Source organism: Haliaeetus albicilla, chromosome 5 (assembly GCF_947461875.1).
Source record: "Haliaeetus albicilla chromosome 5, bHalAlb1.1, whole genome shotgun sequence".
NCBI lineage: Eukaryota > Metazoa > Chordata > Aves > Accipitriformes > Accipitridae > Haliaeetus > Haliaeetus albicilla.
Genome location: NC_091487.1, coordinates 10,462,570 through 10,486,211, shown reverse-complemented (window position 1 = coordinate 10,486,211; position 23,642 = coordinate 10,462,570). Strand labels below are relative to the sequence as shown.

General features: G+C 38.1%; 1 protein-coding gene across 1 annotated transcript in view; it reads left to right on the top strand.

The window, feature by feature from the left end:
* ADSS1 (adenylosuccinate synthase 1) overlaps positions 1-15,032 on the top strand; it is a 31,038-nt gene extending 16,006 nt beyond the window's left edge. Inside the window, exons 3-13 of the mRNA XM_069783318.1 lie at positions 62-124; positions 914-964; positions 1,305-1,371; positions 2,524-2,631; positions 2,987-3,068; positions 4,032-4,158; positions 5,347-5,501; positions 6,705-6,829; positions 8,831-8,928; positions 10,098-10,247; positions 11,695-15,032. Of these exons, the coding sequence (XP_069639419.1) occupies positions 62-124; positions 914-964; positions 1,305-1,371; positions 2,524-2,631; positions 2,987-3,068; positions 4,032-4,158; positions 5,347-5,501; positions 6,705-6,829; positions 8,831-8,928; positions 10,098-10,247; positions 11,695-11,747 (1,079 nt within the window). The 3' untranslated portion in view covers positions 11,748-15,032. The remainder of the gene's footprint in view (positions 1-61; positions 125-913; positions 965-1,304; positions 1,372-2,523; positions 2,632-2,986; positions 3,069-4,031; positions 4,159-5,346; positions 5,502-6,704; positions 6,830-8,830; positions 8,929-10,097; positions 10,248-11,694) is intronic.
* Positions 15,033-23,642: the final 8,610 nt, after the last annotated feature.

The following is a 23,642-nucleotide window of genomic DNA, read 5'->3' as shown; positions in this document are numbered from 1 at the left end:
TACATCCTAAGAAGGTGTATTTTATTTCTTGCTTTAAAATAAATCATTTATGTTCCCGAAGGTAATGGAGTGGTTATACATTTACCAGGCCTGTTTGAAGAAGCTGAAAAGAATGAAAAGAAAGGTTTGTATTGAATAATTTTTAACTTTTCCTTATATTGGCAGCCACGTTGAAGGGTTTTTTAAGCCTTTGTTTCTGACCATAAATATTCAGTGCAATAACATTCTGGATTTTAAATAATGAGGAAGACAGTATTTAAAATGTTGAATTGTGTTGTAGTTTTCAGACAGATTTTTGAAAGCAAACTTTTCCTGGGTTTTCAGGGAGTTTTATGGCATAAGATGCCACATTAGACAGAAAATAAAATCCTAAGGTGTGTGGCAAAGCTGCCTTTGACCTCAAACTGAGATGATTTAATCCAGAGTTTCTGTGTCCTCATTTCTGTGCCCGAGTATAAACTCAGTTGGCTCTGCTCTCAGCGAGGCTTTGGACCAGATGACCTTCTAAGGTCCCTTACTTCTTAAATTCTTTTATGATTCTATATATATAAATTCTTTATTTTCTGAGGCACAAATGGAGTTCAAGTGATTTATCGTAGAGTGAGTTAAACAAGAATCTTTCCTTAAAATAAGAAGTGTGTGTAAGCCACAGCATTCTGGGCTAGGAAGAAGTGGTGAGTATCTTTGTCCGTATCAAAATGAGAAAGCTGAAAAAGTAAAAAATGAGAAAAGTTTATTAACAAAAATATTGCTGTTATTTGATATTCACTTATGGTTTACCCATTTTGTCTACAGTCTTCTTAACAAGAAGCTATATAAACTAGAAGAAAGACATAGAAAAACTAAAAGCAAATCTCAAAGTTTGACCAATCAGCACAACTGAAATCCTACTTTCCTTTATATCTTCTGACAGGTTTAAAAGACTGGGAGAAAAGACTGATTATATCAGATAGAGCACATATAGGTAAGTGATGATTGAAGGGGGAAAAAAATCAAAATGACTGCTTAGCTCGTGGTACTAAACTACCTTATTACTCCACAGAGCAGTCATGTATTTGATCTAGTACAGCTTCTTTGTATGTTGTGTATCTGAAGCATAATAATGGTATTTGTATCCACTAAAGAGTGATGTTTTACATGTTTTCACAATGTTTAAGGAATACTCGCTCTGTTTTCACATGAGGAGGCCTGTGCACTATCAATTATAACAAAGGAACTTTGTCTTGAAATTATAGATGTCTCTGATTTAAAGAATGTTTTTCTCCTTTAGTCTCGCACTATGTCCATTTGTTTTTCCATTGCAGTGTTTGACTTTCACCAGGCCGTAGATGGGCTCCAGGAAGTGCAACGTCAAGCACAAGAAGGAAAAAAGTAAGTATTTTCAGCACCTTCATTTCATTAATAATTATGCAAATTTGAAAAATTGGTGTAATTTTGGAAAACAGAAATGCAATGTATCTCTAATGAGCTTTGCTGGTGTTACTAGTTCTGTGACTCCGTTCTGCTCCTACTTATGTTAGTGAACAAACTTTGAGGTATTACTGAACAGGCAGGGTATGAATTCGTACCTATTTCTGTTTTCCAGTTCTCTGCAACATACAGAGACATTTTGAAATACCTACCAAATCCCCCAAGCTCATTTCCATTAAAATGATGCTTCCAATCCAGTTTAATATCAGATTAGTGATGCTCTTTTGAATCAGGTCTGAAGTGTTGGCGCAATTAGGTTCCACACTTGTAATAGTTTATTGCGTATTCACTTCTACTTCATGGAGATATTAGTTTCTATTTTAATTTTAATCTTGGACTTTAGCACAGTATGTAACTATTCATACCTCGTTATTTTGGCTTCTGAAAGAACAAAGGTTTATGTGAACACACTGTATTTTTCTCTCTGTTAGTCTATTAGTTTTTGATCCCATTGGACAATTTCAGCCAAACTTAACATACAAATAGAGATCTCAAAATTTCTAAAATGCATATGAAAATAGGCATGCAGGTAGGGAAACAGTTTCATTTTTATCCTCATCAGGGTAAAGACTGCAACAGTTCATAGGGAGAGAGGTGGTATGAATAATGCCAAAGCCATAGGAAACCAGTTTGATCACTCACAGAACTGGTTGTTGTTTACAACTATAGACAGTGCTGCAACTGTGAAAATGTGAAAATGACATTTGTTTCCTATTGTTTATGGTAAGGGATGTAGTAGTACCACAGGATAGTATAGTAACCATTATTACTGTATAATATATGTATATATGCACATTGTTTCAACTAAGCTTGTGTCAGCCAGACCCAAGGCTTAATGCTTTACTGCACACCATGAATATTACCAATACTTATGCAAATCCACTGAACCATGAAAGTTGCTATATATTTACTATTATAGAACTTTAGTAATTTTTTTATGTCTCAGACCTCCTGCCCAGTATATGGTGTATTGAAGAGCTTTAATAAAATTACTTAGCATAAAGCATATTTTTGCATATATTTATACATGTTTGGGGGGTTTATTTTTATTAGTATTGGCACAACAAAGAAGGGGATTGGACCAACATATTCTTCCAAAGCTGCACGAACAGGCCTTCGAATTTGTGACCTCCTTTCTGACTTTGATGAATTTTCTTCCAGGTACAGCTATTTCCATTTCTAAATATTATGTTAAAGAGCGATACATTTTGGCTGATAGATTTGCTTTTAAGGAGACGTTTTTAAATATGTGTCTGAATTGTGTATATAAATTGTCTAGAAGGAGAAGAAAACTGAAAAGAATGTGTGTGTATATTTCCTGCACCTCACAGAGTTTCTCATAATTTAAAATGTAATTTTGTACATTGGGAAATGCACTGGTTGAGGTATCAAAGTTCTGGGTATTTTCTCCCTGTAGCTCGCAGTATATACTGTGTATAACATAAACTGAGTTCTTGTCAAAGGTTCTATCAACATTAAGTATGTTCTTCATAGATACGATTTCAATATTTTACAGATTTAAAAATCTGGCACAACAATACAAGTCAATGTTTCCCACATTGGAAATAGATGTAGAAGGACAATTGAAAAAGCTAAAGGTAAGGATTTAACAGTTGTACTTTTTGTTCAGTTTCAGGGAAAGTATAGAAGAAAACAGTAATATTTAATTTAAAAAGTAAAAATGAAGTGTACCAGAACTACTACTTATTAAACTAATTAATTAATTTAAATGAAAAATGCATATCTTCATTATTATAAAACCTTTCAATAAGCAGTAGCTATGCTTCTTAATAGAATGTTCTCTTCTTGTGGGCATTAAAATAAATTTTGTGGACGATTTAATTCTCCTATAACATTTTTGACATAAAATAGCTGTTGTATTAAAGTAGCCAAGAGGACACAGGGTGACACTTGCAGTTAGCAGTCTCCAGCCATAACTGATCTAGTCTGTCTGAGAGACTTCCATGCTTACTGAAGAATTGTTTGTGGAAGCTGTGTTTCAAGATGCTGGTATTACAAGAAAAATGGCTTTTCATAAATAAATTCAGAAGAGCTGCTGGTAAAACATGTTCTTCGATGAATATGTAAGAAAAGAGGATGCTAAAAAAATATCTTACCTTTCCCAAGTTTTGTCTGGTACTTGTTCAGAGCTGACACGCTACCTTTAAAGATATTTTTTAATGTTCATGGGTAGTGATTTTTTTTTTTCTTTCGGAGCTTGCGCTATTTCTAAGTCCCACTCTCAGTGTGTCTAGACTATAGACACACTATAGAGAGACTATCAACAAAATGAGGTAGGTATACAACATCTCTGTGAATAGAAATGGTACAGAAATTGTGGCATTCTAATGCCATAACAAGTCATGTTTTCTTATGTGAATCAATCATTGATTTTGTTTTCAATAGAATATAAGCTAATGGTTGTATTTTTCAGGTAAAACACAGCTATTGAGGCTGGCGTGTTAGGGTTATCTGTATGTTTCGTGTTTCAAAAGTGAGCACAGTGTTCCCTACTTCCAGCTATTGTCTGGGGAAGCTGACATTTCTACTCAAATTTGCAGGGATATGCTGAAAAAATAAGGCCCATGGTTCGAGATGGTGTGTATTTTATGTATGAAGCTCTTCATGGCTCCCCAAAGAAGATCCTTGTTGAAGGAGCCAATGCAGCATTACTTGATATTGACTTTGGTAAGTTAAATTTTAAACTCAATTTAACTCCTAAGAGATTACTTTTATTTTGATTTGTGTTTATATCAGCTTTGCAAACCTCAGAAAAATAGAGAAACAAAATAGTCTTTCCTTTAATAGGAACAGATCTCCCAAAAGTAAAGCACAGTAAGCCGGAGATTGTATCATTAACAGGATTAAGTGCTTAGGGTTTAAATATTGATTTTTACTGAAGTTTATTCCAGTGGAGTTGCAGTTTCACTGCAGATATTCTTGTCTTTATTACTTCTAAATGTGTGTGCACATTGCCATACATTCCAGGCACCCATTACAGTGCTGCTGAGGTAATTCCTCTGCAGTGGAGGGAGGATTAAACTGGTACGGATAACCTGTAAGTCTAGCCTCCTCAGTTGCTCTCTGCTCTGCCCTCTTACCAAAGGTTAATTAAACCACTTAGGTCTCCATGAAGATGAAATGAAGAACTGAAGAGATTGTCCAATCCAGAGTCACAGTGTAGATTAAAACTTAGAAAATTTGGTGGAGATACTCAGAGCTACTTGTGTAGAGGACTGGCAATGTCAGACCGTGACCTTTACACCAGGCTCTCCGTGGATGTAGCGGAAATACTTTCTGTGATACACAGGGCAGTGAAAAAACATTTACACAGCAGCAGCATCCTAGAATAGATCCAGTGCCTAATGGAAGTAGTATTGAGATGCTTTTAAATTTCTCCCTTGTGGGCAATTCTCAGTGAAAGTTTCAAAGGATGAATGCAGAAAAGCTTACGCATTGGAACAGATAGCACATACTTGATACCTCCTTAAGTATAAGAAAGTAGGATATTTTCTTATTTGTCTGTCTGAACTTCTTGCTCACTAATAATGTGCTTATACACATTGCCAGGGTGAGTCAGCTATTTGAGTGGAAAAAATCCTTCATTTTGAGGGGTTTCTGTGTAGCTTTAGCAATCTAAATACATATTATTCACTACAGGAGGAAGCAGTTTGGGGAAGAGCAGCTTAATTTGTTCTCTTAAAAACAAAATGGGGATATGTAGTAAGAAGAATTTGCCCTGCTCTTTGGCTGCTGTTTCAGTTGAGCTTTAAAGCCAAATATACAGGTGAAAATCTCCTTTCAACTCATAAAGGAAAATCAGTCTTTGTTTCTTATCATTGCTGAAACAGGGTTGTGCTGTTGTTTTTCTGACAGGCACCTATCCTTTCGTGACTTCATCGAACTGCACCGTAGGTGGTGTATGCACTGGACTTGGTGTTCCTCCCCAGCATGTCGGTGATGTGTACGGTGTGGTGAAGGCGTATACTACTCGGGTGGGAATTGGAGCCTTCCCCACTGAGCAGATTAATGTAGGTTTAATGTTACAAAATGCAATATATACAGTTGCCAAAAAACAAGGTCAATGGAATGGGGTAAGGGTATACAAATGATAAATAAGCACCTTAATAATAATGCCAAGCAATTGCACTCATGAAGAGAGAAGTACATTATAAACTTAAGGTATTTTTCTTCAGAGGAGAGAAACACAAGTGTGATGATGTTGTATCATGGTGACCACACTTCTGTTGTAAAGAATGATGTGAAAATAGATTTCATCATTTTATGTAATAACATAAGGTGCGTTTCAGTGGCGAGAGTTTGTTGTAGGCTGGAACTGTCAGTGCATCACAGGAAAACTTAAATTACAAGATACAACTTCTGTGCTTAACAGCCTGTGTTCTGTGTGATTGACAGAATACATGTGGTGTGCGCATCAGCCAGTCATGCACAAATTGATCAATAAAAAGAAGGGGAGAGATTCTGATTCTTTTAAACTGTCTGTTGTATTTTCATTATCAAGAAACTAGAAAGCTCAGGGTATTGATTATGAGCTATGCACACAGCAATCTCTAGGTCAGTGATCCAGGTCTAATTTAAGGATTTAGTCACTAAAATCCTTTTTCTAATGGCTCAAATGAATTGGTGATATCCTTTAGTTATATGGATCATGAGCGTAAAGTTTGTTTCTTCTTCATTTTTAATGCATTATAAATGCTGCCTGCCTGAAGGGAACACTTGGCAGTCTCAATCTGTGGTAGAACCTAGGAGCCCTAGGCATGGTCAAGGAGTCTGTTGACCTCGACATTGTACAAGCATTGATTTTGTCCCAGGCATTTACAGTCTTGGCCCCCCAAAACAATAGATGCCAAAAGACCAGGTGAAGAAAGTAAACACAAACAAAATTAAAACCAGGGCTGAATTGTCAAGGAAATCTTCCTATCAGATGAAGAAGGAAGAAAAGTGTCTCCTTGGAACATGAAATAGTCATATTAAATAAGTATTTTGGAAATACTAGTGATTGAAATACAAAAATCCTGTACATATGAGGGGCTTTATTCTCTGCCTTAGTCCCCTCCTAATAAAACTTAATTATTTTTTTCTTTTTTTCCTACAAAAAGACCTTGGAATTGAACAACTGTATTTTTTTTGCTATTCGTCTATATTTGTTTATATTTGTTTTCCTGCTATTTTTCAGTGAAATACCATGACCATTCTTTTCTGTCTTCTTTTAGGAAATTGGAGATCTTTTACAGTCCCGCGGCCATGAATGGGGAGTAACTACAGGCAGAAAGAGACGTTGTGGCTGGTTAGATCTTGTCATTTTGAAATATGCTCATATGATCAACGGATTCACTGCGTAAGCATCACAGATTTTGCGCTACATTTGGAAGTGATAATTTTGTGCTTCGCAGAATAAATATGTAGGTAACATTAATATAAGTCCAGTAAAGTGTTACATTTTAAGCAATAAAATAATTCACAATGGGCAACTGAGAATTGTCTTAATGCTAATAATAATCTAATTCCTTTGACTTTTTTTTCCAAATCAAGTGATTTTACAACATCATAGCAGTGATTTTTTTTCATACATATTTTCACTTTGCTTACATCAGATGGCAAATGTAGATTGGACCAATGTATCAGTTTTTTAAGAGTTTGCTCTAGAGTTCTTGGTGCAGTGCTTTCATACTGACTTACGTCGCGATCTAAAACCTGCTGGCTTTGAGCTTTGGTTGGCTCTAGTGAATCATACTTGTAGCACCAGTTCTGCATCATTTGGAACCACTGCCTCTTTAAGTGAATTAAGTGGGATGACACAAAGTGCACAGCAACTGGCACAGCTTTCATTCCAGTCCCTACAGGTTCATTTATTTACAAAGATGTGGTCTATTATTATTTTATAAATTCTGCTTTTAATGGGCTGAGTTTTATTTTCTTTGGGACTGAGCAACTTACTTGGTTGATAAATTATTTTATAATGAAAAATATATACTAAATTGACATTTTAAAGGAAAAGTGACTGTCTAAAGAAACTGTTCAAGACCATAATACCATCAAGCTAGCTTATGTCTAATGCTAAAATGCTAGTAACTATCACAAGCCATTAATTTATACTAATTGCCAATCTGTATTTTCAGAAGAAGTTGCAAAAGTTTCACTACAGTTTTGTTCATGTAAAGTGTAGACTTACTCATGCATTCAGGCAAACTTGTTCATATATGCAAACACATGACCTTGGGCATTTTAATATCTTACAAACTGAGACTTAGTATTGTTTATGCTACTAATGTTACAAAGGAACAATGATCTTTGTTCATTAATTTATCAGAAGGTTTTTCAAATATTTTTTTTACTTGGATTTATATTTTGCTTTAACTTACATAGCTCTAGTTTATATGGAAATAGTATTAGGAAGGCATTATGTTTCCTTCCATTTCAGTTCTATACAATTACTGTGCTTCTATCAACAAAACTATGTCATTTCTGGTAACTGTGACAGTTAAAAACGCATGGGGAGATAAAAACTTCAAAAAAGTTGAAGAACTGGCTCCCTGCTGCTTCTTTCCCAAAAGGCCTTTTCATTTAACCATTGCATTTATCACATACTTACTGAGCACATATAGCATGGACTATTATGTACATACCTAAATGTATGTCTAAATCATTAGCTACTCATATTTTTACCAGCAAGGTCTGGCATATTGTTTCTAGAGAATTTTACTGGTTTTAAAATGCAGTTTTAGTCTGATCAGTGAATACTACAGTGTCTTTTTGAGGTTCCATTTTTGTGTTCCAGTGTGTTCATTCACAAGAAGAAAAAGGTTCATTAAACTGACAACCCTGGTAGCACAGCCTGGGCACTGAAAGTCAGGCTGGGATCCTTCCTACTGAACTGTATACGTGATTTTAGTAGCTAGATTATGCTTGTGAAGTCTGTTTTAAAAGTGTAATTTAGTAAATAAGTCTGTCTTACAGTTGTTGTGAATCAGTAGGAGTAGCAGAAACAATTGCTAGTGGTGATGTAAAGTGACATGCCATCATACACACCCAAACCAAGTCCAGTAAGGCTCGCTTTACATAGTCAGCTTGCATTTTCATGTGCTAAACTGAACACTGTGCGCCTGTATGAGCAGCCAAGCATTTGGAAATGTGTCGTAGTAACTTAGTCATGTATTCATCTGAGAGGCGTGAATTCAATTAACGATGTTTATAGTTTAATATATTTGTGTATTTCTGCTTGCTGGGTTGCCTGAGCTGGATTTGTGAATACAAAACTAGAAAGAAAAAAGACAAGACAGGTGGAAAGTATTAAAGAGGATATTCATCATGTGTGTAACTCTGATGTTTTTCTGTACAGTTTGGCATTAACAAAACTGGATATTCTTGATGTCCTTGATGAGATTAAAATTGGTGTTGCTTACAAATTGGGTGGAAAAAGAATTCCATATTTTCCAGGTATGTTGTTAAATATCTATGTTCATTTTCCTCTTTCTGTTAAGTCATGCCTGTTGGGAAAGACTGTTTGCTTTTTAAAATCAGGCTTGATTTCTTTTTCGCTAGACCTTCTGTAGAAATTTGCAGAACTGTGATACCAATATAAAGACTACTGTATCGGTATGTTAGCATTTTCTAGTCACCTTGCGTCTGTATGCATGATGACAAGAAGTTCAGAGCAAATAAAATCCTGTGTTAGGGCCTCTATGTCTTGTCCCAGTAGATTTTTTTATTGACAACACAAGGGGTCTGAAAGTCAGCAAGAGTCAATTCAGTGTGTATCTTTGGCAATAGCCTTTAATGAAGTAAAGTAAAAATAAAATCAGTGCTTAAGCTGTGAAAAAATGAGATGGATACAAGCAGAATAAAGCTGCTTATCGGCTACCATCACGTAACTGTAATTAACAGCAACAACATTGTGGTTAATAAAAATATACATTGCCTCCTGAATATGCTTCATGTTAAAACTTTTAAGATGTAATAATATGTAATTTTGATACATTAATGATGTTTTCAAGATACCTGTAACAGTCTATGCCAAGATGAGGGGGTTGTTCTGTTGAGATGGGGGATTCTGGAGGCACAGGGAGGGCTGGCAGCAGCCACCAGCTTTCCCACCACTGATGGTAGTTTCTGGCTGTGGACAGTAGCACACTGAGAATTCCAGTGGGGAAAGGCTTGAAGGCATCTAAGTTTTTAGCAAGCCTGATTCAACCCTGTTCCATGAAAGTAAAAATTTTTGAGGAAGTCGTGCCTTGTCTACAGGAGGACTTCTATTTTATTCTGTGCAAATCTGAATCAAAAAGTGGAACTACTTTAAACTTCAAATAATTTGTTTCCTTAAAAAAACTTCAGTAGTCTTCTGACAACATAGAGTGCATCCTAAGGTTTTGACAAGAGGAAACTGGATTACTAGATCCTCTTGAATCAGAGTTATCTTCCTAAGTAACAGAAATTAATCTAAATTAAGAATAAATTAATTAACCAACCAGTAGAAATACTGGGGGGTGGGGGGGTTATTTATCAGATTTTAAATGTTGTCAAAAGACTTGGTTGGTCAAGAGCAATAGGTGTGTTCTTTTAAGGTGGAGCAGCTAAAATCAACTGTGATAAAAATTGTTCTCCCACAGCTAATCAGGAGATACTACAGAAGGTGGAAGTAGAGTATGAAACAATGCCTGGGTGGAAGACTGACACAACTGGTGCACGAAAATGGGAGGACCTCCCACCCAAGGCCCAGAATTACATTCGCTGTGTGGAGAACCATGTTGGAGTGCCAGGTAAATCTTTCTGTAGATGTACATATGAGGATGCAACAGCAGACAGGAGCAGCTCTGTAAAAGTGCTCAGTTCGTTAGCCAGAGCGTGGCTTGATTTGGGCAGGAGGCAATGGAGGTACCTGTGGCTGGGCTGATGATGGTAAAGGTTGTCAAGAAGCAGCAAAGGGTGGTGTTCTGCGGGCAGGTCTGCAGTGTTGCAGAGAGCTCCAAACTGCTGCTGACAAGGACTTAACCAGAGGAAAGATAAATGTGTGTTCTTCTTGGCAAACTACTGCTTTCTGTCAGTGAAAACTCAGGGATCTCTCACATCACCGTGCTTCAGTGCATAGTTAGTCTAATGTCCTCCCTTTATTAATCTCTTCCTTTCACTTCCTGCACTGCATCCCTGTTTGGATATAGACTTCTCTTTTTCTTTGTTTATCTCTTCCATACTTACCCATATAAGGAGATGGATTGCATACATGGATACAAGATTGTTTAGCCCAATTCTGCCTCTTTGGAAAAATGAGAATCTTAACATGATCAAGCCATCCCATTTTTTTTTCAAATCTAATTGCTAGAGCTCTAGAGGTGCCAAGAGCTAGGTGTGGCATGAATGGTGCAGTTTGAAAGGCAATTTCCACAGTAGCAAACGTGGAAAGCTGGCATGTGTGCTTTTGTTTTCCATAAAGCACCTCAAAGGTCACATCTGGGGAGTGTAAGCTAGTTGCAGCTGTGGCAATTCCAGTATTAAGTTCGTGGATTAGGAAGCATCTGATAGCAGACCCTGAAACTCAGTGGGTGGTCTGTGTGTGGTCACGAACACAGATGTGGGCAACAGGATATGTAAATAAAGTTTCCCTTACTTTATTTCTCTGGTTCTCGGTGTGAAGGCAGGGTGCCTTGGTGGGTTTGATGACTATAGGAGACCTACCTACAGTCAGTTCTATAGTATGCATGGGCAATAAAAACTGTAGTGGAACAATTGTAGTATGCTATTTGGGGTGGCTACTCACACTGGATGATGTTTTTAATTGCAGCCTTGTATTTAACAATATTATAGCATGTGTGCATCACTATCCCCTGATCCACATCAAGAAAACTTCACAGTCTGGCAGAGCTCTCACTTCTTCTCTGCAGGGAGTTAGCTAGACATCCTATCACTCAAGACAATGACAGTTAAACCTGCAACAAACATACTCGACCTTCTGTTAGGCCTTCCATCTGCAATGCTTTGTGTTTATGGTATAATTATTTCATGCTTTCAGACTTCAGTATATTGCACTTCTAGTGTGGTAATGCAGCAGGTGTAAAGTGCTTTTTGACAGTAAAACTTCCTAGCATTGTGTTTCAGGACAAGGTTGGCCAGTTCGTAGTGAAGCGTGATGAATGGTGAAAGTTATTCAAATTCATTGATTGTAATATTTACTCTCAGTAATTGTTCTAATAGATGTGTTTTCCTCCCTAGTTAAATGGGTCGGAGTTGGAAAATCAAGAGAGTCGATGATCCAGCTATTCTAAACGAATGAAGAACTTCAGTGATGAGAAGCACAATTTAGCGTTCATCTGTTCCTTACTGCTTCCTCTTTAAATGGAGATGCTATTTAAAACCAACATGTTCTTCTAGGAATTGAATAGAAAGAAAACATATATTCTGTATTGTAACATTTTATTTATCTTTAAGTTCTCAGTAAATTCAGTGTAAAATCTCCTTGGTGGCCATCATCAAAGAAAAATCAAAAAAATATTCTTGACAAAATAAGGAAAAATATTTTTTTAAATTTGAGCCGTGTTACTATTTAAAAGTATTTTACATCCGTACAGAGTTATTTCTTCTTGCTGAAACCAGTATTAAGCCTTTTCCGGTAGTTACTGGGTAACTTTAGAATTGTGAAGCTTGGATTTGCTCTTCAACTTCAAATGCTACAAAGTTTATGTATTTGGGTTGGCAGTAATAAGACAGATACCATGTACTTAAATTGGTTGGATTATATAGATTTTCAGTTTCTAAAATACGGTGAAGTTAGGTAGGTGTTTTTGACTGCACAAAGCAAAGCAAACACAATTATCTTTAATTTTTATATAATAATTTTCTAATAGCCCACTAAAATGAATGGGGAGCATCTAAAGTATTTTTGTCACAGAGCCTATTCTAGTAACTAACATCTGTAGAGGGGCCAAACTGGAGAAAGCTCAAATATCCTGTGTACTAGCAGACAATCCCTGTGGAGACTGTCAGATGTGCAGTCTTTATTTTATGCAGTAGGGAAGGAGTGAGCGAAGGTGGAAGGAAGAGAGTCCTCAGGGTACAAAACACACGGGGAGAGCGGAGCCGAGACAGCACGCTGTGTTTTCTCAGTGAACCTGAGACATTTTTTTCCTGCTCATGCAGTGATTGTAATTTCCAAAGTTTTACTGTAGATATCTGTTGAGGAACTGGGACTTGCAGCTCTGTAAGGCACACTTGCTTCCACAGCTCTAGGTTTCCAAGAATAAATCAATGCATGACTTAACGATGACTGCTGCAGTATTTACACTCCTCACACATTTTGACCTTCCTCAGCAAAATGTAATGCCTATTTATAGAAGGGGATGACATGTGGCAGCCAGGTTTAGGACATGTAGAAGCTGTGGAGAGGTCCCAGAATCTTAAGAAAACACTTGGATTTCTTTGTGGATCTTCTAATTTATAATGGCTATACTTCAGGAGCTCTCAAAAAAAAGGCCTACCTCTTGTAGAGGAAAACCAATACAGTAGAAACGGAGTTATTCCCTAACTGCGGAATTTTCCGAGTAAACGTTCCTTTTCTATTGATGTCTCAGAAAGCTTAACAATATTTTTGTATCATTCCCAGGGGCTGTGGAAATGGCATCAAAACCCCAGTAATGCCATTATCTAGTGTGTGAAAATATCCCTTTTCTGAGATGATAACTCCAAGGATATAAACCCATGAGAATCTTTGCATCAGAGATGGGGAAAAAGAAAAACCTGTCTGGAGTATTCTGTGTCATACTCATCCCCTTTGTCTTTTCTCACTCAATATTAAATAACAGTTCAAACCCATTTGTGTCAAGAAAAAATTACAAAAGTACCGATACAAGCACAAAACAAGCACTAAATTTAACTGTTTGTGGATGTATTGCCGCTTGTAAGGCAGAATTCTTACACCCTCCAGCTGCAGTGCAGTCTCCTCATACCCCAGTTCATCACAGACTGTGGCTTTATGCCACAAGCAAATACCCTTTATCTCTTGAAAAAAAAAAAAAAAATACCCCAAAGCCGTGAATCCTTAATTCAGCTATAATTCCTTTGTCGATCTTTGACAAGTTGTTTAATCTCCCTGCTACTGTTTTTGCAATCTGTAAAATGGCAATTAGGCATACATCCTCACCTCTTTTACACTGTTTTGGAGGTCCATGGGTCCTGCAGCCTTGCTCTGACATTGATGAAGAAGCTCTCCCTGTAGTATTTATGGGTATTCTAATGAAAGAGCAATGAGATTTCTGACTTTATTTAATGTTTGCAAGCCATTTCGGAAAGGTGCTTGGTAAGTGCTAATTATTACAAGCACCGTGAAATGTGCCTCATTTATATGACGTAATTTAAGCATAAAGATGCTTGTAGGTACAGTAATTAAGTTTTGTTTTCCCATGGCTTAACCTTGTGACATTTGCCTACTGGATGATCTAGACCTGTTCCTCTTCTTGGCCCCATATTCATCAGTGCATTTGTGCTAGGAGGTTGCCGCTATATTTAAGCTTTGTTTGATTTATAGGCAAAGTCCACAATGACTAACAAGCCACTCCGTGTACTGAATAACTGAATTTAATGATCAGCTCTAAATGAAGTATTTGGCATATTGAAAAAATTAGGTTTTATAGCTTAATTTTCACAGGATTACTTTCTCTTGTTCACCTAATCTTTTTATTTTCCGTTAAGTAATTTTTCCATTAAGTCTCCGTTAAATCCACATTGCCTGTCTTTGCATTCAAGGATTCATCAGAAACCCAGTGATGTTGTCAATGGGCATGATGTAATAGGCAATTATCCCCTGACTTACACTGGTACCGTAAAAATAATATCATGCATTTGATTTCATTTCATAGCATGGATTTTTTAAATGAAAGTTCTACTCCTATTGAATTTCATATGTGTTGTCACTGAGTTAAATGTGAATAAGTTCAGGCTTTTATCAAAAAGCTCTTTAAACTACTGAGTGACACAATACTTAATAAGAACATTTTTATGTAAATTTTCTTTCATTTTGGCTGTTTCCCATGTGTATTATTTTGTATTGTTTGGAATTTCATTTTAATAACAATCACTGTGATGAATTTGATTTCTTTTTTCTCCCCAGCCAAATGCAATAATAATGACTAAAACTGGTTGATGCATCATCCTGTTAGATAGCTGGATGGAAGAATAAGGGTGAACGTCTACCAAAATGGCATAATTTGTGGTAAAGATTATAGTTTTCTAAAAGTAGCAATTACTGATTCACTCATGCACATTAATGTATTTTATGTATTTTCTCACATTTACCCTTACAATATGGCCTTCATAGTCAGGTGTATGCTTCCTAACACATGCAGTATAGAATTTTGAAGCTTTTTTAATTTTTAATTTGGCTATATATGGTCTTACAGTTTTGGCATAATGCACTTTATAAAAGGAAGGAAAATTAAGCATTTCCATAGTAATGTGCAAACTATACTTAACACCTTATGCAGATTTTTTCAGATGAATTTTGGATCCACACCTGTTTATTTTGTCCTGAAAGACATATTAAAACCAATTTAAAGTAACAGTGCTTGGTCTCTGTTTCTCTCTTCTTTTTAACACCATACAAACACTTCATACAAAAATCTGATTCAATATTTCATAGATTTTAAACAATAACTAGCAGCATCACTGACTGAATAGGTATTTTCTTTTAATCTACAGATTCTCAGTGTTTGGCCTTTTTTTAACATATTCCACAAACTTTTGTCCCACTTTCACGTTTACAAACTGAGCAGGGATCCATGTTTACCACCGGGGGTTTATGGTTAGTCATCTTTAATTAGCTCACCTGAGTGAACAATCGTTTTACGAAGAAAAAAAGCACTTTCTAATTGATGCAAAAATGTTCTTGCCATACCAGCTGGCTCAGAACAACTGATGTGAACTCTGTATAGCTCTTTATCAACAGAACTGTGCTAGAAAGGAAAGATAGATACTGGCTCAGATAAGTAATCATCACCTCTAAAAGAAGAGTGGGCTTCAGACAAGTACTGTTAGGGCTTTCAGAAGCCTTTGTAGAAATCACTCTCTTTCTCATCCATTTTAGAAGGAGCCTGGAACAACAGGTGAGTGACCTGTTCAGTAAATGACAGCAGGTTAATACACAATTCAGGGCAATGGCTGAGAGCTGTACGAGAACTGATCTGCTAATTAACTAGTGTTTCTTCATTTCCTTGCCATGAGTTATATATATATATAAATTCACGTAGAGTGGTCTTTGGTAGCCAGATATCTGAAGCAGTTTCATCTAACTCCACGTGATGCTGGCAATGCCCAAGACCAAAAAATACCAAAACCAAAACTGAGGGAGTCTCTCTTTGCTGAAATTACCCACCAGGAAAACACTCTGGTTTGTTACTGGTCTGTCTGTTGTCTGTCACCTGGAGAGCTGAGTCTTATGACTGGGAGGAAGGAAAGAAGATAGGCAGCCCGGTAAAAACGGGAACAATGTGACCATCTTGCCTTTGGAGAGTTGCAATTAATAGATGACTTTCTGCCCCTACCCTCTTCTAGTAAGTAGTACTTTACATGGGGTGAAGCTGTAGCCCGCTCCTTACTCCTCGTGAAAGTGGCCCAGCTTCCTCTACAGTAACATTTCATATCCACCAGAGAGCTGGTTTCAAGAGCTGGATGTGTGCAAGAAGTACGAGCTGACATCATCCTTTTAACTAGCCATCAGGCAAGAAAATCCAGCTCCAACCGTCTTATCTTTAGAAGAAGTCCCTGTTTGTAGTATAGGCACTCTATCAGGGGAGTAGCCTGTGGATTTGTTGGCTACTAATTTAAGTGAGTTTGTTAGTGGCAGTATCGTCTCTTTATTAGATCCATGTTGCCAATGAAAAAGAAGGTGCCTGAGGCTTAGAGCCTGCTTGCCTGTCACAGTGCTACATGGGACTGATAGTGTGTGAGACGTGGTATTGTACAGCCTGCTTCAGAGAGGTAGGAGACTGGGTTCTTTCCTTCCCAAATCACAGGTTGTCCTGGTTTCGGCTGGGACAGAGTTAGTTTTCTTCCTCGTAGCTGGTACAGTGCTATATTTTGGATTTAGTATGAGAATACTGTTGATAACACACTGATGTTTTAGTTGTTGCTAAGTAGTGCTTACCCTAAGTCGAGGATTTTTCGGTTTCCCATGCTCTGCCAGCAAGGAGGTGCACAAGAACCTGGGAGGGAGCATGGCCAGGACAGCTGACCTGAACTAGCCAAAGGGATATTCCATACCATAGGACATCATGCTCAGTATATAAACTAGGTGGAGTTGGCCGGGAGGGGCGGATCGCTGCTCGGGCATCTGTCTGTGGGCGGTGAGCAATTGCGTTGTGCATCACTTGTCTTTTCTTGGGTTTTATTTCTCTCTCTTTTTGTTATCTTCCTTTTCATTACAGTAGTTATTGTTATTATATTTCAATTATTAAACTATTCTTATCTCAACCCACGAGTTTTAGGGTTTTTTCCGATTCTCTTCCCAGTGGAGGAGGAGGAGCGAGTGAGCAAGTGACTGCGTGGTGCTTAGTTGCTGGCTGGGGTTAAACCACAACACAGGTCCTTCACAAAGGAGCTTTGGTAAGGAACACCTTTTACTCTCAGATGGGGCTGGCTGAGCCTTTACATATTGCTCAAATTTAAAGTGAAAAATTATCCATGTAGATGTCAGCCATACAGTGAGGCATTAAAGAAGTAAAGTAAATAAGGGTTTCAAGATTTTGCCTTTTAATCTCTTATATACGTACAGGAAATTAGTTGTTCTAAAATACCTTCATGTGTTATTAATATCTGTACATTTCTGGAGTAGAGACTGTGCATTAAATATTTGCCCATCAGCCCTGTGAGACTGACTGTAAGAAAAAAAAAAACAACAAAAAACCAGGAAAGAAGATCTTCTATGAGTACATACACTTTATAGCTTCCTTTAATGTAGAAAATTTTGGCCAGCAGCTGCATTTTGCAGTGGTTGCAAACAGTACAAATTCTAACACTGTCTACAAAAATGTCTTTGGCAAGGAAATGTCTTTGGCAAGGAAATGTCTTTGTCAGGAAAAAAATAACACTCGTGTATTTGAATGTTTTCGCAATCTTGAGATAATGTACTCTTCCTTTGACAGGCGTTACCTTTTACAAGTTAAGTACATACACCAGAGTTTACATTACAGGCCTGTAAATAGTGCCTCAAACAACAGCATTAGGTTTCAGGAGATACCTTTACAGTGCTTGGTAAGTGGCGGAGCACTTCAGACACTTTAGGTGGCTGCTGAAATCCTTAAAATACCCTGGGCAGAAGCACGGGAGACATGTTTTCTTAAGGACTGCAGAATACAGTCACCTATACGTGCCCTTACAGCAGAGGTGGCAGTATCCATCTTCATCTTCCCCTATATGAGACAAAACTTCCAGTGCTATCTGGGCCTAATTCTTCAAATGCGTGGAAACGGTGTTTGCCGCTGAGGTTTGTGGAGCCCGTCTGGCCTGTAAATGGAGATGGTCCCATGCAAGGGGTGCTGGAGTCAACCTTTGGTGAGTCTGACAAAATTACAAACTTGGTAAATACAGTGTATTACCAGTCACTATTATAAAAAGGTGTTTCATGGTGTTCTTTGCTTCTGAAGAGAAAACTCCCAGTTACAAACCTATTGTATTTAGACTTATGTTTCCACTGAAGTTCTTAAAATAGTGCAGCACTCTGCCATGAATGGAAACCTGTCCTTTGAGTTCTGAATTGCGGAGTGGCTGACAACAAATGGCAAAGACCTTGATAAGCTTGAGGGCTGGGCAACGGAAAGCTCATGAAGTTCAGGAAGAAGCGCAGGGTTCCCCATGTCTCAGTACAGACTGGGAAGCACCTGGCTGAGGAGCAGCTCTGCTAAAAAGGACCTGAGGTTTACAGCAGATGCCAGGGTGAATATGAGCCAGTGATGCACTTGCATCTTGAGTAAAGCAGATGGCCTACTGGGCTGTACCAGGAGGATAATGACCAGGAGATGGAGGGAAGGTGTTTCCCATTACTCATGTTGGTGAGTAGTACCACTGACTCATGCTAAATACCTGCTGGCATCCATTGTAATGGTATGGTTTGTGTCCTTAGTAAATGGGTGAAGAAGAAAAGGAGAATTGGGGAGATGATGTGACATTGTTGTTTCAAGAATCTGCCGTGCTACAAGTAAGACTAGCTATGGCCCCAGTGCACAGTCACGTGTACGTCAATACTACAGTTAAAACTTTACTCCTTAGCATCCTATAGCATCAAAAATAGGCAATGCAGTTCAAATTTTGAAATTTGCATTTTGTACTCCAATTTTCTTCTGCTTCAGTTGTTCCAGCCACTGAGGCTGTGCCCTTGTGGTGGCTTCATCCTGCTCTGCAACGACTGTTATCACTGTTGCACACTTCAGTTTGCACTACGAAGTAGTGCACCCAGTATGGAAAATGTGTTCCTTTCAGATGAAACTGAACAAGAGATGCTTTCCAGCAGTGCCCCTGCTATGCTCCAGATGCTAATCAGAGTTCAGTCCATGGGACCAGACAAGAGCTGGTCAGAAGCAACCCTCCACCTACAGTGTAGATATTGGCTCCTGAGCACCAACTACTTTGCGTATTTATTCCAGTAGTGCTGCACTGCTTGCTAATATAGACACACCTTTTGAACATCAGCCATTCCATCTTCCCTTATCCAGTTCTTTGTTCACTTTATACTAATCCCTAACTAATTATTCCCTGTATGGTTCTATATCAAATGCTTAATGAAGTCTAAATAGATTATAACCACTGCATTTCCTTTGTCCATAAAATCAGCTGTTACCCAAGTACTCAGGAGTCATCTATTTTTAAGTCCATCTCGCATTTTATCCCATTTTGCATTTACCTCTATGTTCTTAGTGAGCCTTTCCTTGAAAACATTAAGTCTTGCAAACTACTGAGTCTAGACTATTAACCCTCTGTTTGTCAGCATAATTTTTTCACTGCGTCCTTTAAAAGTATTACATTTTCAGTTCTCCAATAATACAATACCGCTCTCAACTTGAAAGGTTATTAGAAGCATTTCTTCCAGCCCTGCAATTGCATAAAGTCATTCTTTCAGAATTCAGGAATGCAGTTTGTACCTGTACCAATGGGGCCATAATCGTGTCTACGTGAGATAGATTAAGTAAAGTTTGAAGACACTGAGTAAGTTCACAGAAGGTTTGCCTTGCCATTCTGAAACAGCATTAAGTTTCTATCTGTAGCTTCTAAAGAAGAAAAGGTAACTAAGTTACCTGGAAAAGGTAACTAAGACATCAAACCCATTTCCTGAGGATTTGGTCCACTGATTTTAAGTATATACATTCTGCAGAAAAAAATAAGAATATACCTTCAGTGATCTCCACTTGTCTACACTGAGTACTGAAATAAATAGGGGGCTGGACAAAGAAGCATCTCCAACCTTGCCAGAAGAACTGAAGTTGGAATAAAACAGCAGTAAGCTCATGTGCTGGGTGCTGAACTTGGCCAAAAGAATGACGGGTGTCTGGGATGAATACTGAAGGGCTGTGAATTCTGAAGAGCTAGGAGGAATGTCAGGCTATTCCCCTCCATTATTTAGCCAGTTTTCAATGCCAGTATTACATTTTTATATTTGCGCCAGTTTCAGTGGTGATATATTTGTATATATAGGTAGTCCTTCCTAGAGTTTAGGTTGTGATAAAAAATCAGTATTAGAATCAGGCAATACTGAACACCTTCACCATCAATCTGGAGATCTTCCAAATCTTGCAGACAGGAAAGAAGAAGAAAAGAAGATACAAATGTGTCACACCAATATCTTTTCTGAAATTCTCATGCAGAAAAAAAAAAAAAGAAAAAAGGAAAAAAGATGAATGCATATACATGGCAGGAACATACTGAGCATAAATATATAGAATAAGTTATAATGTATTTTAATATACATGAAAAAGAGGTCAAGTGGAAGAAATAAAAGATGTTAGCTAGTTAAGGTATTACAAATGGGTAAGACATTTTGTCTGTTAGAGATTGATTTGCACCAGACTACATAATTAAAATGCCAAAGCTGGTACTGATGGAAGTCTGAGCCCTATGCAGAATGTATTGATGATTTCTACCCAGAGGAAACATGCCCAGCAGCACAAAAAAGTCTCATTCGTTTAATTGGCACCCTGGATGGTAGGCCTAGGACTGAACATTACTTTTATAGCTTTTATCACACCACCCATGCGAATTGCTCAGCAGAGAGCAAAGAAAATGAGTGCCTTCAAGACTTCCCAGTGTAAACAGATTTCAACCAAAAAGGCTGTACTAAGAAAATTTCCACATTAGCCGTAGTGATGGTCCCTGTAGCAGTGGCATGTTATCCTGGCAACGTTCAGGGACTCGCATTGACTCTGTGCAGCTTCTGTTTTCTAGACAGAGATCTTCTCTATCCAGGATTGACGATACAGCCACACATATTTAAAGTAAACACGCTTTGTGGGCTGCTGCTGGGGAATCATTTGTTAGACATGGTGAGTGCAGAGAGCCAGGTTCTTTGCCAGCATGCGCTGACATAGTCCCTTCGAGCTGAACGGATGGACCCTGAGTTATTCCAGCTAAATGGCTGCTTCAGGGAGCCGATAAACGTCAGCGTGCGAGGCACAACATACAAAGCTGTCTCGAAGGAAGGATTCCTTTCCACAACCAAATAACAAGACCAGGGCTGGATGCAGCCGCAGTGTGGAGGGAGGAAGATTTTGCCCAGCCCTTTCCATGCCATGTGAGGGAGAGGATGTTTTGTGCTGTGTGGGGCTAGTGAAAGGGCAGAGGTACCTGTGGCCTCTCCCAAGTCAATCCACATTGAATAGTGGAACAGCACCATTTGGACACACATTTAAAGAATTCTTAGGACAACCACCTAGTATTAAATGAAAAACATTGTCTCCTGCAGAGAAAGAAACCAGAACACCGTGGCACCACGTTAGGTCAGGAATGGAAGTAATCACTGTCAGAGCTCAGTTTTCTTTTTTCTTGATAGATTAAAATAATCAGGAAAGAGGCAAAATAAAAGGAAGTTGTGTGCAACAGAAATGAAGGCACACAACTGGAAAGGCCAGGAACAACAACCATGAAAAAAAAACCTGGAGAAAGCAGCCCCTTTGTAAACCCTGCACATTGCTGTCAGCAGAACAGTAACAGCCTTGCAACAGCAAAACCAATTTATAGTCTTGGGAGTGCCCTCTAGTGTAAGTGGGACCTTCGACCTGGGCAGAACTGGTCTATCTCATGGCTGGCAGAATAGTAACATGCTATGAAATTTAACCACGCCATGCTAATTTAAGAACCAGTACTGTCTGCTGTGCCAAGATGGCAGAACCTTGGCTTAACAGCAGCATACTTCAGGAGCCAGCCCTTAATCCTGCACATTACTGGTCTATAAAATGTTTTTTGATGCGTGAACCAACTCATCAAGATGAGGGCACGAACTCTGTTGCTAACAAGCCATAGTAAAATGACGTGCACTTGCAAACAGATAATGTCTGAACTGGGTGTAGTGCTTTGATCCGAGTTGTAAACATGTTGTCTGCTAAGGCTGATGTGCTACAGAACTATAGGAAAAGGGTACAAAAGAAAGGAATCGGCCCCGAGCCCTTCTAGTAAAAGCAGGTTTATTCAAGGAGGGTTTTTTTTAAATCTTCGAATCCGTATTGCAGAGCACAGAAAGAAGAGTACAGTGGGACTGAGTGCATGGGGCGCGGTGCTTTACTTCAGTCCTAACAGAGGGTGTGTGTGCATCCTGATACTCCAGCTGACGTAACATAGATTGCATGCTGACGTGCAGCCAATTACATCAGCTACTATAACATGTATTCCACTTAAAAGATTTTCCAGAATATTCCTTTCACCATTTTAGCATGAAAACATTAGAAAAGAACCAGTGAGTTGGCCAAAATCCACTCTTTTTATATCAATACAATTTGAGAGCAGTCATTAAGGGAACTCCGTATTTAAAGTGGTGTAAGAGACTCCTGCCTCTAGGTATTGTGTTTTGATTTCTTTCTAAAACGCCTAATAAGGAAAGAATAGAATAAATGGGGAATTTTTACTACAAGCACGTGGAGAGGAGGGCTTTGGTATAAGTGAAGCTGGAGCGAAAGGTAAAGTATTTTCAAGGCCCTTCCGATGCTTATGGGAACCTACTGTTAGGCATTTGGAACAGTTTAAAAGCTAATATAATCTGGATTGCTATTTACCTGCCACCTGTTCCTAGAATGGAACACTTTAACTTGTTACGGTAAACGGATAAAGGTTGCTTACAAAACAAGGCATAGAGGGGAAGAAGTAAAACTGATGAATATTTAGATTCACAAAGCCAAATCAGCCATTGTGGACATTTTGTCTGACCCTGCCTAAAACAGAAGGCAGAATTTTCCTCAATTTGCTCTTTTTCAAGTTTATAAGTTCTTTTCCTTTTAAGAAAACCTCCAGTCTCGATTTGCAGTGTCTGTGACTTACAGTCTATGATTTTTATTCCAGTCTACCTGTTTATTTCTAATTATGTTTTGGAGTAGTTGGAAGCATTGGCTCACAGGCAAACATTTATTCTGATTGTCTTACAGATGGATCAGAAACAAAAAATCTTAAAATCTGTAATTGCTTACTGGAGTATTTAAAACCTAAATCTACACATTTTGTAGGCAAAGCCTATCGTAGTTCAGGTCTGAATGTGATATATTTAATTAAATTAGTCTCAGTGCAAAAGGAACACAATGCCAGTTCTTACAAAGGGATCGGTGTAATCCTGAGGACTGTATATTGGTAAACCTGAGGAAGCTTCTGGCAATTCAACATATTTATAAGTACTCTGAGGAAAGGAGATGAGCAGTGCGGTATACGTGTTTGCTGCATTATTATTAAAAGTCAAATCCAAAAGCCAGCTGGGAAGAGCTGTAGCTGTGTATTTTCCAGGCTCTCACGATACCAAACGGGTAATAAATTGGCAGTGTCAGTAAGTATGCAGTACACATGGGGGAAAAATAGCCTCAGTTATATACATAGAGTGATGGGTTCTGAATTAAGTGAGTAGCACTCAGGGGAGTGATGCTGTAAACCATTTATGAATAGTTCCCTGAAAGCATCAGTTTGGTACTTTAGTAGTAATCAAAATGACAAAT